Source organism: Piliocolobus tephrosceles, chromosome 14 (assembly GCF_002776525.5).
Source record: "Piliocolobus tephrosceles isolate RC106 chromosome 14, ASM277652v3, whole genome shotgun sequence".
Lineage (NCBI taxonomy): Eukaryota > Metazoa > Chordata > Mammalia > Primates > Cercopithecidae > Piliocolobus > Piliocolobus tephrosceles.
In genome coordinates, this window is record NC_045447.1 from 4,479,605 (window position 1) to 4,492,657 (window position 13,053).

The following is a 13,053-nucleotide window of genomic DNA, read 5'->3' on the forward strand; positions in this document are numbered from 1 at the left end:
CACACCCCACCCAGCACAACCCACTCACACACACATGCTCTCACACAATCGCTCACATACACACAGCACAACCTGCTCACACACACACTCACACGTGCTCTCACCTGCTCACACACACACCCCACCCAGCACAGCTCACTCACACATACACACAATCACACACACCCCACGCAGCACAGCCCACTCACATAATCACACCCCACCCAGTACAACCCACTCACACACACATGCTCTCACACACACACACACATCACAGCACAGCCCACTCACACATGCTCACACATGCTCTCATACACGCACCCCACCCAGCACAGCTCATTCTCACACACACACAATCACACACACACCCCATCCATCACAGCTTATGCACACATATACACCCTCACACACAGTCACACACACCCCCCACCGAGCACAGCTCACTCACACATACAATCACACACACACCCCCCACCCAGCACAGCTCACTCACTCAATCACACACACACACACACCACTCAGTATAGCTCGCTCTCACACACACACCCCAACCAGTACAGCCTGCTTACGCACACAAAGTCACACACACACAGTCACACATACCCCACACGCCCAGCACAGCTTTCTCGCACACACGTGCGCATGTGCACACACACACACACTCACACACACACTCCCCACCCAGCACAGCCCGCTCACCCTCTGCCTCTTGTCTTCAAGGACTTGGCGATGTACATCAATGAAGTTAAACGGGACAAGGAGACCTTGAGGAAAATCAGCGAATTTCAGAGTTCTATAGAAAACTTGGTGAGTGGGACTCACTCTTCAGGCTAGGGAAGGTTGATGAGGATGGTACCTATAAAGTCACGTTCACAGCTGCAGTATTGAGTGAGCTCCACGGGCAGCCACACCACGGCTGCCTGTTGAGAGGGTGGCGCCCGGCAGCTTCTGAGTTCATTCTCAGATCCCCCAAGCATCCACGCTCCCTTGCCCACCATGGCCAACCCAAGTGCCCTGTGCCCTGAAGACGGCCTGTGCTTAGGGGGCAGGGGAGGGGGCAGGGGAGGGGATGGGGAGGAGACAGGGGACGGGGCAGGGGAGAGACTGTATTCATTGCCCAGCCCCCTTTCTCCCCCCAGCCTAGACAGAAGATCCTTTCAAGTCCAAGAGGAGAACTGTGGCTCCCAGGGGCAGGAGATACCCCCGGTCCCTGGACCCCTGGCCCACCCTCACCTTGACTCTCCCCTCCAGGGGCAATAGACAGGGTTTGGGCCCAGGCTTGGTGGGGCCGGCAGTCGCCTCTGCTCCTCGGACTCCATCAGACGGGGTACCACCTCCTGGGGCTCTCCCCAGAGCGTGGCCCTGCAGAGACCAGGCTTGGGCTGCTGAGTCAGTCACCTCGTCCTGCCTGGGGAGAGGGGATGCACCACCCCGGGAAACAAGCTCCCTGGTCTGTGCTGACCGGAGCGGACTTCCCGAGGATCTGCCGGTTCTAACCCGCGATTCTCCCCCTCAGCATTGCTGGCGTTTGGGGCCGGATCATTCTTGGTTGTGGGAGCTGCCCTGTGCATTACGGGATGTGTAGCCGTGTCCCTGGCTGCCACCCACCAGATGCCAGTAGCACCCCCACCCCCTCAACTGATGCCAACCAAATATGCCCCTGGACATTGCCAGAGGGTCCTTTGGGTGGCAGGATTACCCCCGGTTGTGAATCACAAACATTTTCACCCTGGTGATTTCACTCACATGAAGCCGGCGGGGGAAGGTCCCTGATGCCCAGGCCACACCCACCCGGTGCCAACAGCAAAAAGAGAACGCCCTCCGCAAACACGGGGCATGAAAAAGCACCCGTGGCCGGGCGCGGTGGCTCAAGCATGTAATCCCAGCACTTTGGGAGGCCGAGACGGGCGGATCACGAGGTCAGGAGATCAAGACCATCCTGGCTAACACGGTGAAACCCCGTCTCTACTAAAAAATACAAAAAACTAGCCGGGCGAGGTGGTGGGCGCCTGTAGTCCCAGCTACCCGGGAGGCTGAGGCAGGAGAATGGTGTAAACCCAGGAGGCGGAGCTTGCAGTGAGCTGAGATCAGGCCACTGCACTCCAGCCTGGGCGACAGAGCGAGACTCCGTCTCAAAAAAAAAAAAAGAAAAAGAAAAAAAGCACCCGCGATATATCGGCAATGAAAGAAAAAAGAAAAAAGCTTCTGAAGGGCATTATGATACTGCCCCCTTCATCTTTCGTTTTAGAAATAAATTAAAGTGTGTGGGTGCAGAGGAGGCCGAGGACGGCCGCACCCCGCGCCATCAGCACCTGGTGGGTCCATGCTGCCATGAGCTCCTGTGCAAAGCATTTGCAAATGTGTACAGTGAGCAGGACGTGAGGAGAAAAGTTCATTTTGTTTTGTTTTTTAAGTTTTTACATAGGAGCAATACTTGTTCATTAAACAACAAGAACAGGCCGGGCACGGTGGCTCATGCTGGTAATCCCAGCACTCTGGGAGGCTGAGGTGGGTGCATCACTTGAGGTCAGGAGTTTGAGACTAGCCTGGCCAACATGGTAAAACCCTGTCTCTACTAAAAGTGCAAAAATTAGCCAGGCGTGGTGGCGGGTGCCTGTAATCCCAGCTACTCGGGAGACTGAGGCAGGAGAATCTCTGGAACCCCGGAGGCAGAGGTTGCAGTGAGCCGTGATTGCGCCACTGCACTCCAGCCTGGGTGACCGAGTGAGACTGTCTCAAAAACGTCGACAACAACAAGAATCAAACAGCATGGCCAGCAGGCGCCATGGCCAGCAGGCACCAAACGTCCCCATGAGCCAGTCCCTGTATCCGGTCCTGGCTCCAAATCCCATCACCACAGGGAAGGTGGTGAGAGCTGAGATCAGAGGCCTGGAGCAAGTTGACTGAGGCTGCGTGGCACCAAAGCTGTCCTTGCGGCCTCTGGGGCCGAGACCTTGGAAGGAAATGCTGAGCCCGTGCCTCAAGCATCCCCCAGGCAGGGCCCTGTTCACGTCTCCCAAGCATTTTCCTCCACCTTTTCCTGTCTGCATGGACACTTTGAAAGCCACGCAGGGGACATGACAAGAGAAACTCTCTGAACCAGAAGAGTCAGAGACAAAACCAGACAGACAACAAAAATGAAACCTCAGCGAACCACACGGGGGTCTGAGTCAAAGCCTCACCCTCGGCAGGACCCCAGCCCCACCCGCCCTGCAGCAGATAGGCGCTGTTTGTTTTCTCCTGAACGTGGGTTCTCGGGCTTGGGCGTCTGGCTTTTAAAACCGACCAGGTCCTGCTTGGGGCTCCACACAGTGGCGGCCTGTGAACAGAACTGGCGCCGTCATTCGCCCTTTGTCCCCAGAGCTGAAGGGAGCCCCTTGGCGGGGCTGGCCAGGGAAAGGACAGAAGCTGCCAGGCCCCGTCCCTTCCCAGTTTTCTGCACCCTCCCTCGTCGATCCTGAGCACCAGCTGGGAGCCACGGGGGCTGTTTCCCTTTGTCCCGTCTCTGCTGCCTGTGGGGAGCTCCCTTCGGTGCACGATAGTCTGCCCTGCCCATGTGGTCAGGAGAACTGGGGCTGTTCTAGCCCTGGCTGACTCCCCCTCTCCTTCTTCCCAGCAAGTGAAACTGGAGGAATTTGGAAGACCAAAGATTGACGGGGAACTGAAAGTCCGGTCCATAGTCAACCACACCAAGCAGGACAGGTGGGCGGGGCGCGTGCTGTGGGCTGGGTGGCATCCCGCCAGGGTCTGGCTCTCCCTGCCAGGGAGCCGCTCCTAAGTGGCTCTGGAAGCCGGGCCTTCCTGTGGAAAGAGCTGCCTGGTGGTGGCTTGGTGTTGTTCAGTTTTAATTGCTTCCTTCCTTCTCGTCAGCGAGTGGGTGCCACAGCAGTGGGGCTTTTGTGCCTGTGGCGGGCACTAAGCGGGGCGGGGACAGCCAAAGGTGAGGGCCAGGCCTCTCACTGCCAATGCTCAGCCTCCGGGGACCCAAGACAGGCCTAGAGTGGCCGGATGAGCTCTTTGCCAAATGACTGCCGGAGAGTGTCCAGGCCCACAGTGGCCCAGGCTTGTCCAGGGCCCTCCTTATGCACCTACTGTGCGCTGGGGCAGGGGTCACAGCAGATCTGGGTCCCGCCCTCTTAAGGCTCCCAGTCCAGTGCAGAAGCAACTGGGAGTGGCCGTCAGGGCTCAGTGCTGCACGGGAAGCCCTCGTGGAGGGATGCAGGAGCCCCTTGAAGGGCTCCTGACACAGCCTCAGTCACAAGGGTAGGGAGCCTAGGAAAGCTTCCTGGAGAAGCAGTGTGGGAACAGCCGAGACCTGACCGAGGCTCAGCATTAGCCTGGTGAGCCAGGTGAGGGCAGGGCTCGCCTGGAGAGGGAGCTGCCTGCCAGAGCCTCAGGCTCAGCTCCTGCTGCCTCCTTGGAGCAGAGCACACAGTGCTGGGGTGCTGATGCCCCGCTGCGCTGCCTGGCCCAGGTACTTGTTCCTGTTTGACAAGGTGGTCATCGTCTGCAAGCGGAAGGGTTACAACTACGAGCTCAAGGAGATCATCGAGCTGCTTTTCCACAAGATGACCGACGACCCCATGAACAACAAGGATGTCAAGAAGGTGGGGCCTTCTGGGTCCGCCCCCCACTACCCAGGAATGTGGGGGTGGCCTGGAGAGAGGCACTGGGTTCCAGACCTCAAGGGAAGGGGACTCGAAGTCAGCCGCTGATGCTGGCCGGGTGGGTTGGGGTGAGCCCTGCAGGAAGCCTCCCCTCTGAGTCACTGCCTCGCCATCATGACCCCTGCTCCTCGCCGGGCCCAGCGAGATGGGTGAGCGAGACCAGAATCCCACTCCCACTTCAGTGAGGTGACTGGAGCAGAGGGGAGAGGCCTGCCCAAGGCCTCTAGCGAGGGTGGGGTGTTCAACCTTGGCTTTCCATCTGACCAGCCTGACTCTAGCCCATGTTGTCCCTTGTAGCAAGCAGGCTTTCCTCTCCCGTCCCACCCTGCAGTGCTTGGAGGAGGGCTGTGGGTAGGTCTGGCTGTGACTTGCCCAAGACTCTACATGTAGCTGACCGGGGCCTGTGGCTGCAGGGGCGGGGCCAGGGCTGCAGGGGTGGGGCCTGTGGCTGCTAGGGCGGGGCCAGGACTGCAGAGGTGGGCCTGTGGCTGCCAGGGGGTGGGGCCAGGGCTATCGGGGCGGGGCCAAACCTGCTGTGGGGCAGGACCATGGCTACAGGGCTATTGCTGCCTGGCTCTCTGGTTCAGTCCTGCTTCAGCTGAGGCTTTTTTGCCCATGGCACTTGAGCACCTACCGTGTTCAGCCCTGGTGGGGCGGGGGGCGGGGGGTCAGGAGCCCATGTTCTGAAAGTCTGGGCCCTGGCATCCAGGGCTGGCAGTGTAGCCCTGGTCCAGACCCAGCAAGTGCAGGCTGGATGAGCCATTGAGGGTGACTCTCCCTGCCCTGTTACCCAAAACAAATGACGGACCCACAAGGCAGTCCCTGCCTCCAGCACCCAACACTCAGGGAAGAAAGTCCTTTCCCCGCTGACCGTCCCAACCCCAGCCTGGGCACTGGAGGGTGTCCCACCTGCCAGGGCTCCTGGCGCCCCCACACCGCAGCACCCACCACGGGGCCGGGCCGAGCCTCTCACTGACCGTCTCCCCCTTCCTCTCCTCTCCTCATGCTTCCTAGTCTCACGGGAAAATGGTAAGCACCTAGCGCCCAGGTCCTCCCACCTGCCTCAATCATCCCAGCCTGGTGCTCGCACTTCTGCCCGGAGCCAGGGAACCCAGGGGCCTGAGGGCCCGGGCTCCTAGTTTTCTTGGTCTTTCGTCCTCCTCTCCCTCTCCTGATGATGAAATGTTTTGTATTCATGATGAAAGACCCAGGAAGACAGTGTGAAAGGAAAACCCCATGACCCTCAGTCGCTGGAGCTGGGGCTCAGAGGCTGGGGTTTTTTGGTCTCTCTTCAGCTCTCCATCATCCTTTTTGTTTTTCTGTGTTCTCTCCCTCCTTCTTCCTCCCCTTTTCCTCTCTCTTTCCTTGTGTCTTTCCTTCTCCCATCCCGCTCCACCCTTCCTCTCTCCATCCCTTCCTTCCTTCCTCTTTCCCGCCATCTTTTCTAACCCAGTGGGCTCCTATTTGCCAAACTCTTTTTTCTGAACCACTTTGTCCGAGAGCTTGGAGAGATGGCGAGGCCTGTGGGGTGGCTGAAAGGGAGGCAGGGAAGGGGGCAGCTGTGGGTTGCTCAGTGGGGGATGGCTTCGCAGAGGGAACCCCAGGCCCGTGGCTGTTCCCTGCCTTTTTTTGTTATTGTTCTACTTCGGAGAAGTGAGTTTTTTTTAGCATCGCATTTAGGAAGTGAAAGTGGGTGGTCAGGCCTTGTGGAGGGGCCCTGGGTGGGGCCCTGAGCTCATCCTCCCTGGGGTCCTGCCCGCACTGAACATGCATCTACATATCCACTCGGTGGAGCATCCTCGCACACGGGCACAGGCAGGTGTGCAGATCTGCCCATGCACATGTGTGTGCACCCACAGGAGAGCACACACAGCATGGGTGCACATGCATCATACATGTTAGAACGCGTGTGTACCTGCAGGGACAGACACAAGTGTGTGTGTACACATGCTCACAGGAGCACTGGGCACACTCAGGCACAGATGCACACTCATAGACACGCGTGCAGGCGCAGATGCACACCCATGCACACAGCACACCCATATGCACGCACAGGTGAAGGCACAAGCGCATATGGATTCTCACGTGAGGATGCGGGCACACAGCTATGCATGCACGCATACAGAGACACGTGTGTACATACAGCGTGGGCAGGAGTACTAGTACACACGTGAGAACGTGTTCACACAGGCACAGGCACCCATGCGTGTATGCATATACACACGTGCACATACCGCACAGGCAAGAGTACACATGGGCATGTGCCAGGATGTCTGAAGCCGTGTCCGTTGCAAGCATGGCCCCTCTCCCCCGCAGTGGTCCTACGGCTTCTACCTAATTCACCTTCAAGGAAAGCAGGGCTTCCAGTTTTTCTGCAAAACAGAAGATATGAAGAGGAAGTGGATGGAGCAGTTTGAGATGGCCATGTGAGTTCCAGGGTGGCAGCCCCCAGGTCCCACGCAGATCAGTTGTATGGGGGGGCGGAAGCCCAGGTGGACTGTGTCTGTGACTCCTGTCAGACCAGGGGTGGAGGGAGGCAAAGTTGGAATGTCAGGGACACAGACAACCTCCATCACCCCTGGGACGACGCCAGCCTCCCTCGGTGATGTCCTCTTTAACAATCGATCCAGAGTGAGAGGGCTCTCCCTCTGCCATAGCCTGTCCCAGGCGGGCTCCGCTGTCCTGCTGGAATGAGCCATCCTACCCTTGAGGCTGAGCCTGGCACGCTTGGCCCACAGAGCAGTGACCGGCTGGGAGTGGCCATGATGCCAGAGGATTCCTGGTGACCCCAATCTTCAGGGTCTTACGGGCTGGTGGCTTGACACCTGTTTTTGAAGCCACAGAACTATTTTTCCATGAAATCCAAGAGGTACCCCTAGATATGTGAAACAGAGAAAGGTGATGAGTGGGTTCCTGGAACACGGACCCTGGAGGGCCAGCAGGGTCGTCTGTGCTTGAGCTCTGCGGGCAGGTGCGCTCGCCTCTCTGACCGTTTCCGCTGGTGACATGGAGAGGGGAAGGCCTGTGTTTCGGACTTCTTGGGAGGATCAAAAGGGAACCATTGGAAAACTTCTTGGGAGTATCGAAAGGGAACCATTGGACACAGCGGGCCTAGGGCCTGGCTTGTGGGAATAGATGCAGCCAGCTGGTTTGCACGCAGGCTCTGTGGGGGAGGCCTGGGGCATCTCCTCTTTGGCCACTTGCTTTCCCTGGCCTGTAATTTTCTCCCCAACATCCTACTGTGGAGAAGTTCAAGTGTTCATGGAAGCTGAAGCAACATGATGGTGAATAGCCGTCTTCTCACCATGCCGCCGCCGCCGTCCGCATCACCCCACCCTACCCCTGGCCATCCAACAGCGGGTCTGTGTCAAAGTGAATTGCACACCAGTGCAGCCCCGCTACGTACTTCTAGGGGCCCAATATTTGTTTAGCTTCTGAAATTTCAAGCTTATATCCAATGAGGCAAACAAATCTTAAGTATATGTTTTCTGAGTTTTAACAAATGCCCACACCTGCCCACATCCAATCCCAGTCAGGACCTTAGACCACCACCCCCACCTGGAAGGTTCTCTCAGGCCAGTGCAGCAGTGTTAAAGCTTCCTCTCTGACTTGCCTTCTACCAGCAGGGAGTCTGGGCCCCGAGTCTGCCCTGTGTCGGGGGCAGAGCCAGGCTTGGAGTCCAGGCCCTCCTGGATTCTGTACAGCCTTGGTCTGGAGCCCAGCTAGTTCCCAGGATGGCCACATGACGGGGCTTGGGGAATCTGGTGGGTGTAGCGTCTGCTCTCTTTCCCTCCTGCCAGGTCAAACATCAAGCCGGACAAAGCCAATGCCAATCACCACAGTTTCCAGATGTACACATTTGACAAGACCACCAACTGCAAAGCCTGCAAAATGTTCCTCAGGTAGGAAACCCCGTCCTTCAGCCCTCACCTCGTTCCCCGCCCACCCCAGGTCCCCGAGGGCGCTTAGTGTTCTATCTGTCCTGTGTTCCCTGTGGGAGGCCCTGAGGGGTTAAGGGAGCATATCCCACAAGAGTCAGGCCCGTGCCAGGCATGGTGGCTCAAGTCCCAGCACTTTGGGAGACTGAGGCAGGCGAATCGCTTGAGCCCAGGAGTTTAATACCAGCCTGGCAACATGGCAAAACTCTGTCTGTACAAAAAATACAAAAGTCAGCCGGGCGTGTTGGCCTGCACCTGTGGCCCCAGCTACTCAGGAGGCTGATGTGGGAGAACTGATTAAGCCCTGGAGATTGAGCCCCACTAAGCTGTGATGCCATCACTATGCTCCAGCCTGGGTGACAGAGTGAGACCCTGTCTCAAAAAAAAAGAGGCCCAGCCAAGCCCTTAGAGTTTCAGATCTAGCCAGGGGGTAATTGTTCCTGGGTGCCCGGGATGCTGTGTGGGGTGGGGAGGCAGGCTGGGGTAAGTAGGGGAAAGCAGGTGTCAGGCTGCCTGGTAAAGGAGGGTCCTGGATACTCAGGGCTATGAGGGATGTGTGTGCTGGGAGGGAGCCAGCCAGGTGAGCCTGGGTGGGAACAAGGGCCTTGACCTTGGCAGAGGCATGAGGAGCCGGCCCCAGCCTCGACCTCACCTCCCACCCTCCCCTGTGCAGGGGCACCTTCTACCAGGGATACATGTGTACCAAGTGTGGCGTCGGGGCACACAAGGAATGCCTGGAAGTGATACCTCCCTGCAAGTTTAGTGAGTACCCCCCGAGTCCCTGACTACGCCCACTCACTTCTGCCCTCTACCACCCGGGTACTGGGCCTCAGGCACCATCTCCCATGGGGCAGGGACCAGATGAGGACACTGGTGCTTATGTGCCCTGGGGCAGACACCTGCCACACGCCACACACTTAGCATTAGACACAGCCGGGATGAATTCCATTCCAAGCCCTCTCTCCTAATGGGTACTTGAAGACCCCTCCCCATCTCCTACATCCCTGCCCTGCTCCAGGAGGAAGCTTCTGGAATCTCCACCCCCATACCTGACACAGAACGTTCTCGATAGGTGCATGGAGGTTTCTCATCACAGAAACACCAGTCACCCTGGCTTCTCCCGGCGGGTGAGGCCTGGCCATCAATAGCTGTATCCCTGTTAGTAAATGGTTCAGACACACGCACATGCACATGTACACACATGGCACTTACAGTGGTTCCTTTCTGTTCGTGCCCCTTTAGGGAAGCTTGAGGCTCAGGGAGGGGAGAGGGTTGAGCCAGGCTGGCAGTGGACAGAGGCAGAGATGCACCCTGGAGGCTCCCCTGAAGCATCTTGGGTTGGGGGGCATACATTTGGAGTTGTGCCCAGCTCAGGGCAGCTGGACAGCGGTGCAAAGCCTGAGATGGTTCTTTACAGAGAAGTTTCAGACATCAGGATGTCACCTCCATCATCAGCCCCAGAAACTGAGGCTTGAAACTTTCGGCAATTTGTCTACACTTATTAGCGGAGCTTCCATTCAACAAAGAGCCCCCGGTGGTCCCAGGCCAAGTCTCTGGGTCTTGTCTCCTTGGGCCTCCTGCAAGTGTTTTAAGACAGAAAAACAAGTCAGGCCAGCTTGTCACCCGGAGACACCAGCGCCCGGAATACATTTTGAGCTGTGACTTTAGATCAATAGTTAATTCATCATTTACTGTGACTGCCAGCCCAGTACCCTAACCCGGGGAGAGGGCCAGAAGGTCAGCCCAGACCCCCTTGTCCCCACCACAGGCCCAATGCAGCGCCCCAGCTGTGCGCAGGATCCCGCAGCCCCTGGAGTTAGTACTGGAGGATTCTGCAGGCAGCCTGTGGCCTGAACGCAGCTTTTCAGCTGTGTCCATCAATACTGCCCTCTTGTGGCCACATGTCCCTCTCCCAGACGACTGGCTGCAGCCACTTAGAACCTTTTTTTTCTTTTTCTGATTCTAAAAGTAATACATTTACTTACCAAAAATTTGGAGAAAAAGAAAAAAAGAAATGAAATTTTAAAGAAAAAGCATCACCCGTGAACTTACTTAGAAATAATGAAAGGCAGTATTTTGGTATATTTCCTGCCAAGTTTTCTTTTTCTGTGATTTTTCTGTTTTGCCCCCGATTATTAATTACTGATTTTCCATAGAAAATTTGGAAAATGTAGAGAAGTGTAAAGGAGGAGAGGAAAACTACTCCTGCTATCCCCAGGCAAAGCCAGCTGCCATGAGGCCCTGGGCACTGTCCTGCTTTCTGCGGACGTGCGCGCCCGCCCGCCCCACCTCTGTACGGTTTTCAATTTTTCCTAGTATGTGTAGTTAGGGTTCCACCAGAGAGGCAACTACAGGTCTTTTGGAATCCAGCGTTGCCGTCTGCATTCTCCCATGTCCTGGCAGTGCCCTGGCTGGCACCAGCTCCATTCTCAGGGACCTGGGACTCCCCTGTGTCCTTGCCCCCCTTCTCATCCCTCTGCCGGGGGACACTGTCCTTGCCACTTGTAGCCATTTTTCCCTTAAGAATGTCCAAGCTGCCTTCCCTCTGGTCCAGGCTTCTACTTTGCTCTGTGGTTTGGCTCTGGGCAGTGTTCCTTTGACCATTGTAGCTTTCACCTCTGGGCTGTGCCCAGGCTGGTTTAGCTGTTTGCTGCCCATGGGGGCCGAGATGTCCCAGAGAGATACTGGCCTCTCCTGAGAGCCTTTGCTGTGGGAAGCCTTCATCAGGCACAGTCATAGCTGCTGTCCAGCTGGCTCCCCTGACCCCTGCCCACTGAGCTGGAACCTGTTCTCTGGTGTCTGTGGATACCTGTCTGTCCAGGGCTGTCTGCACTGTGAGTGCTGGGTGGGGTGGAGGTCACGTCAGCCATGTGTGTAAGCTGTTGGGCTCCTTGCCTCCTCTGGTGGTGGGTGGCAGCCAGCTTGCCAGATGACTGGACCCTAAAGGGTCTTGGGAACATTGGCTCTCCTCCTGACACGCTGAGGTCTGGTGTCCTTGAGCATGTCGGCGCCTGGGTGTCTGAGCTGAGGACGGCAAGCAGGTAGCATACGTACCAGTACCTCCTCATCACTTGCCCCAGCAGGCATCACTAAGCGATTGTGGCAGGTAGCATGCCTACCGATGCCTCCTCATCGCTTGCCCCAGCAGGCATCTCTAAGCGATTGTGGCAGGTAGCATGCCTACCGATGCCTCCTCATCGCTTGCCCCAGCAGGCATCACTAAGCGATTGTGGCAGTAGCATGCCTACCGATGCCTCCTCATCGCTTGCCCCAGCAGGCATCGCTAAGCGATTGTGGCAGGTAGCATGCCTACCGATGCCTCCTCATCACTTGCCCCAGCAGGCATCACTAAGCGATTGTGGAAATCTCCCCATTGCATGCCAGGTACCACCCAGTGATCCAGGCAGCTGCCGCCATTCAAAAGAGGTGGCCCAGGGCGGGACAACCTTTTCGCCAGCTTAGGTCTATTATCCGGTCCGAGTTCTCCCACGGGCCCCCTAAAGCCAGAGCTCAGAATTTGCTGCCAGAAGTAACCAAGAGGCTTTCACAGCCATGACCTTGGACCTGCGTGTCCATGATCCATGTCCAAAACAGACCACTTTGTAGCTTGGCTCACTTACCATCTTAAGCTTGTCCCAGAAGCTTGGATCGATGTGAGTGAGAGCCTCACGGGGCCTTGGCATCAGTGGCCTCCCCTCTAACACCGGACCTGCTTCCTTTCCAGCTTCTCCTGCAGATCTGGTAAGTCCGCAAACTGTTTCCCCTCCCTCTGCTCCCGCCCCCGCCACAGCCCTGTGTGCCCAGAGCCAGAAATACCCAATTGTCTGCCTCTCACCACTCCTGGAGCCACACCGGCTTGGATGAGCCACTTTCAGTCACAAGAGGCCTCTGCTTTCCTTGGTGGGTGTCAGTAGAGTCCTCCTAGGGGCCCCAGCGGTGTCTTCCTATCCCAGCTGCCTCCCCTACCATTCCCTTGCCCACTGGCTGCTCGCAGCTATGGGTACAGTTCTGGGTCCTGCGCGCCAGCCCTCCTGTCCCCGAGTCCCCCGGTTGGCTCAGAGCGCTCTCTTTAGCTGATTGATGGATGGAGTCACTTTGGGGGCTTCATGTACCCCTTGAGCTATGAGGTCCACATGAACCAGCCTTCATGGAGGAGGGAAACTTCGTTGTATTTGGCACTGTGTGTCCTAGATGGAGACCACAAAGCTCAGGCTCAGAGCAGGTGGTCAGGGCAGGCTTCCTGGAGGAGGTGGGGGCTCATGGTAAGGAGTAGGAGAGGGAAGGGCACAGACCTTCCAGGAGTGGAGGTGCACAGAGGTGGCGTATATTGCCAGGGTGGGAGTCACATAGAGAATGGTGTCCCTCTCCTCCCCTGCTGCTGCCTTGATCCCTCTATCTGGGAACAAGTGGGGACAGGCAGGAGGGGGTGGGTCAGTGGCATTGGCCACAGTCAAGGAGCAGCTTTCTCT

The 13,053-nt window shown here is 57.2% G+C and overlaps 1 protein-coding gene across 2 annotated transcripts in view; it reads left to right on the forward strand.

Moving 5' to 3' along the window:
* Nucleotides 1–13,053, forward strand: part of VAV2 (vav guanine nucleotide exchange factor 2) — a 238,500-nt gene that overhangs the window by 206,897 nt on the left and 18,550 nt on the right. For both annotated transcript variants that reach the window (XM_026457484.1, XM_026457483.2), the window contains exons 12-18: nucleotides 700–786; nucleotides 3,596–3,681; nucleotides 4,454–4,586; nucleotides 6,963–7,072; nucleotides 8,447–8,548; nucleotides 9,258–9,346; nucleotides 12,309–12,325. In XM_026457484.1, coding sequence (XP_026313269.1) covers nucleotides 700–786; nucleotides 3,596–3,681; nucleotides 4,454–4,586; nucleotides 6,963–7,072; nucleotides 8,447–8,548; nucleotides 9,258–9,346; nucleotides 12,309–12,325 — 624 coding nt within the window. The remainder of the gene's footprint in view (nucleotides 1–699; nucleotides 787–3,595; nucleotides 3,682–4,453; nucleotides 4,587–6,962; nucleotides 7,073–8,446; nucleotides 8,549–9,257; nucleotides 9,347–12,308; nucleotides 12,326–13,053) is intronic.